The sequence below is a fragment of the Orycteropus afer genome, unplaced genomic scaffold (assembly GCF_000298275.1).
Source record: "Orycteropus afer afer isolate SDZICR_OR568_19922 unplaced genomic scaffold, OryAfe1.0 scaffold00368, whole genome shotgun sequence".
Classification (NCBI taxonomy): domain Eukaryota; kingdom Metazoa; phylum Chordata; class Mammalia; order Tubulidentata; family Orycteropodidae; genus Orycteropus; species Orycteropus afer.
Window position 1 is genome coordinate 1,019,457 of NW_006921955.1, and position 4,676 is coordinate 1,024,132.

The following is a 4,676-nucleotide window of genomic DNA, read 5'->3' on the forward strand; positions in this document are numbered from 1 at the left end:
AAAAAAAAAAAAAAAAGCTTGCAAGTGGCCATCTAAGTGGCAACTCTGGTCTCTTCTCATCCTGAGCAAAGAAGAGTGAAGAAAATCAAAGGCTCAAGGAAACAGTATAAAGGACTAACGGATCATGAGAACCTCAACCTACATGACCCTGAGACCAAAAGAACTAGATGGTGCCCAGCTACCTACCAATGCCAGACACATGAAAATTGGAGATCCTGTATAGAATGAGAGAAAAATGTGGAACAAACCTCAAAATCACTAATAAATAAATAAATAAATAGACTAGGCTTACTGGTTTGATAGAGACTGGTGAAACCCCGGGACTATGGCCTCTAGTGCACAGCTGAACTCAATGAACTCCTTAACTCTCAGCCAAACAGACATGCCTACAAGCTGAACACCTACACCAGGGATATGTATGCCTTTGAACAATCAACAACGGGAAACCAGAAGGGTAGCATTTGCACAGGTAAAAAGTGGTAGGTGAGACGCTGCACTGTGGGGAATGTAACCAGTGTTACAAAACACAAAGTGCATGAATTGCTGAACGTAAAACGAATCTGCTTTGTACAGTATCATGCAAATCACAATAAAAAGTTAAAAAAAAAACACATACACAGCACAGGAGATAGGACTTAACTATCATGGTTAGTGCTCCACTCTGCATTTGCTAAAGCTCTTAGACCTTTGTATGAAAATTAGCAAAATTTTATTGTATGTAAATTATAAATGGAAAAAAAAAAGCAGACACCTTGGCTTTTTGAGAGACTAAATGCCCCATCAACCATTCTGGGCATAATACACCACTTTCCAAAGTCAGCTCAGGGTAAAAAGTAATTCCAGTAAGGGATTTTCTGAGCAGTCTTTAGAGGCAGTGAGCTAGAAAAGAGCAGACTCCATGGTTCAAAGGGGACCAAGAATCACAACTATACTCATGGATAACAATCCAATGAAAAGTGGCCCTGGACATTTACTTCTCATAAATACAAATGCAAGATTTATACTACTTACAGCACCAAAATAAGGAGCCTGATGTACAACTCCAGTCCCCTCCTCCTCTCTCACGTAGTCGTCAACAAGCACAGTAAAAGCACCATTATCTTTACACTAGAAAGAAAGGTTAGCAAATTTAAAGGATGAAACATCACTATAACATAATATTAATTTTATAACAGTTTTCAGCAAAAAACTAAAAATGAAAATGAAACTAAAACATGAAATTATTTCCAGAAAAAGAAAAGGTAGATTAATTCAGGTTGGGAAGAAATGTGCTATTTCAATACTTCTAATTCTATATGAAAAATTATCATTTTTAAAATAATTATGTGAAGACTTACAAATAAAAATATCTAACGTTCTTAGCTGCAAATGTCTTTAACATTAGTTCTCCTCACATCCTACATGTCCACCTCAACACATAGTTCAGAAAATGTGCTCTCTAAAGAGTCACTTCCTAGAATATTCTGAATCACTATACATGCTTTGCTGCTTCCTTTCTTTCAGCCTGGCTCAAGGAAATGAGTTATAGAAGCCAAACCTTAAAAGAAACAGGATGGGAGAGCAAACATTTACATGTCCAATTTACAGGTATTACAACCACCAAAACTGAGGGGACATGTTTTCAATTAGATTTCCTTTGCTACAACAGTAACACATATAAAGTGACAAACCCCATTTTTCTACCTTCATACTTTACTGTTTCTTTCAATATCATCTGTGTTTCAACCAAACTCTTTGCCTGTCTACCTCTGTGTCTCTGAACAAAGTATATTCACAAGTAATTTCACATTTAACTCCTGTGACCCAGGGAAAAAGGGACACTTACTACTGTGTTTTAGAACCATCCTGGCTCTATTTGCACTTCACAGAGAAACAAACTCAGGGCAAACATGCAATGGCTTGTCTAAATCACGACTCCACCAACTATGAAACCAGGACCTGAAGTACTTTCTGCCTCCAGATCCTCCAATTTTCACTACATCATAGCTCCTTGCTTTTTTGGAACTTAAACTAAACTTGAAAAGTAACCACAAATTTCTATTGACATAACCCAAGTCTTCCTGAAATATTTTAGAAGTGTTACAATAAGTGCTAAAAATGTGTATCTTCAATAATTTAAACATGGAGACAAAACATGTACACTCAGGAAACTCAAAGGTACCTTACTGACTATGATTCACAACAATAGAAAACTTGCACTGGGAGCATTCGGTTTATGCTAATGGTGGTGGAATATTTTGGAAAAGCACAGCGACAATGGTGGCACAACGTGAAAAATGTCTTCAAGTCCCTGAGGTGTAAATATGGGAGTTGTTATGTTGGTGAATGTCTTTATGTTCTCACCACAATGTAAGTAAAAAAAAAAAAGAAAACCTGCATCGCATTCTCAGTCTCTAGCTTCCAACTCTATCCACAATAAGGCTTGATACTATGGATTGGGTTTCACTTTATTAGTATTTCAGATACTGAAAACAACTCAAAAGCTTACTGCCATCAAGTCAGATCTGACTCATAGTGACCCCTTTCTTGGGTTTCCAAGGTGTATCACTACAGAAATAGATTACCCAATCTTCCTTCCGAGGAGTGGCTGGTGGGTTTGAACGGCCAACCTTCTGGTTAGCAGTCAAATGCCTTAGGCACTACACTACCAGAGCTCCCATTCCAGATACACATATTGCTAAATATACAATACATAAATTTGTCATAATCAAAGAATTTTGTAATAACTGTCTATTTTGTTCTCTAATGCTGCTACAACCAAAAGAGAATCAATTTAACACACAGAAATCTATTCTCTTACAGTTTAAGAGGCAAGAAGTCCAAATTCAGAGTGCCAGCTCTAGGGGATAGGTGAAGGCCCCTGGATCTTGGGCTCTGCCTCTTATTCCAGGCCCAATGAGGCTAGAGGCATATCCTAACTCAGGCAACTGCTGGCTGCTGAGGCTGACGAACTTGAAGTCAGCAAGTAAAATGGCACAGTCCCAACCTCAGCAGGCTACACGGCAGGCCACTAGTTCAAGTCCAGAAATGATCCCAAGATCAGCAAGCAACATGGAAGGCTACTGGTGCAGTAACAGGAATTGGAGGTAAAGAGTTGGCCAAATGCAGGATCCAAATGTGCTAAAAGTAAAGACCTTCCTCAATGCTTCTTCACACATGCTGGAAGCAGGCCATACCTGAAAGGCAGCTAATTAGCTGCTCACAGCATAGTCTACCATGGAGTTAAGGGTATCACATCTAAACTTATTGTGGGAAATAACTACATCAGCTGCCCAGCCAAGTTGCCACACAACCTTAATTACCATATTCCACTCCGTGTCAACCTGGCACCTATAAAGACCTTCTTCATTGGATGGCCCAAGTCTCCTAGTCCATTTGAGTGGTGACCTTATCTCCTTGGCCTGGAAGGCCCTGTCCTTGGTCTCTCAGCTTCTGCCAATTAAAGCTTGAAGGCAACCCACTCAGCCAGGAAGCTTCCTGACCAAAGAAACTCAACTTTCTGTCTCTGTTGACCAGAATTTCTATCCCATGCTAGTCCTTTGTACCAGTTATGCCCAAAGGCCACCCACTACGCCAGGAAGCCTCCTGCCCAAAGGCATTCAGCTTTCTCGCTCCAATGGCTGGCAAGCCTGTCGCTCTAACTTGTGCCAGTCTTTTGGCTCTGCTGCCACCATCTTTCCACCAATGTCTCTGTCATGGTCTCAGAAGATGGAGCTTGGGTTCAAGAACTCACTCCACTCTTGCTTCTGCATTTAATTATCTGTTAGTGCAGCATCCCACTCCTGGTACCAAATTCTGACTTGGTTCTCTAGTGCTACTATAACAGAAACAACACAAGTGAATGGCTTTAACAAACAAGAATTTGTTTTCTTACAGTTTAGAAGGCTAGAAGTTCAAATTCAGAGTGCCAGCTTTAGGGGCTGGGTGAAGGCCCATTAGGCTTCAGCTCTGCCTCTAACTCTAGGCCCAATGGAGCTAGAGGCATCTCCTAACTCAGGCAGCTGCTGGCTACTGAGGCTGAAGAACCCAAGGTCGGGAGGTAAAAAAGCACAGTCCCAAGATCAGCAGGAAACATAGCAGGCAGTTCAAGTCCAAGAACTGTAGATAAAGACTCAGCCAAACACAGGATTTAAATGTGCCAAAAAGCTACAGACCTTCCTCAATGCTTCCCTATATGTACTGAAAACAGGCCAAATCCCAAAGGCAGTTAATTAGCTGCTTACAGCAGATTTCACCATGGAGCTGATGATACCACATCCAATCCTATCATGGGGAGTAACTATATCCAGCTGCCCAGACAAGTTGACACATAATCTTAACTACCACACTGTTTAAAATTCACTGAAGGTCAGTCCTAGCATGGTCAGAGAGGACATCAAGCTCAACTGGCATAACATACTACACAAAAACATTGCTTCACATCCTACTTGGTGAGTAGTGACTAGGATCTTAAAAGCCTGAAAGCAGCCATCTAGATGCAACGATGAGTCTCTCCTTGTCCAGAGCGAAGAAGAATGAAGAAACCAAAGACACACGGAAACAATTAGTAGTCCAAGGGACTGATACATCATGTGATCCTCAGCCGATATGACTATGAGACCAGAAGAACTAGATGGTGCCTGGCTACCACTGTCAACCACTCGGAGGGGGATCTCTGTAGGAGATCCTGGATAGAA

The 4,676-nt window shown here is 41.0% G+C and overlaps 1 protein-coding gene across 1 annotated transcript in view; it reads right to left on the reverse strand.

The window, feature by feature from the left end:
* IARS1 (isoleucyl-tRNA synthetase 1) overlaps window positions 1-4,676 on the reverse strand; it is a 168,781-nt gene that overhangs the window by 131,325 nt on the left and 32,780 nt on the right. The window contains exon 9 of the mRNA XM_007953003.2: window positions 1,012-1,107. Coding sequence (XP_007951194.2) covers window positions 1,012-1,107 — 96 coding nt within the window. The remainder of the gene's footprint in view (window positions 1-1,011; window positions 1,108-4,676) is intronic.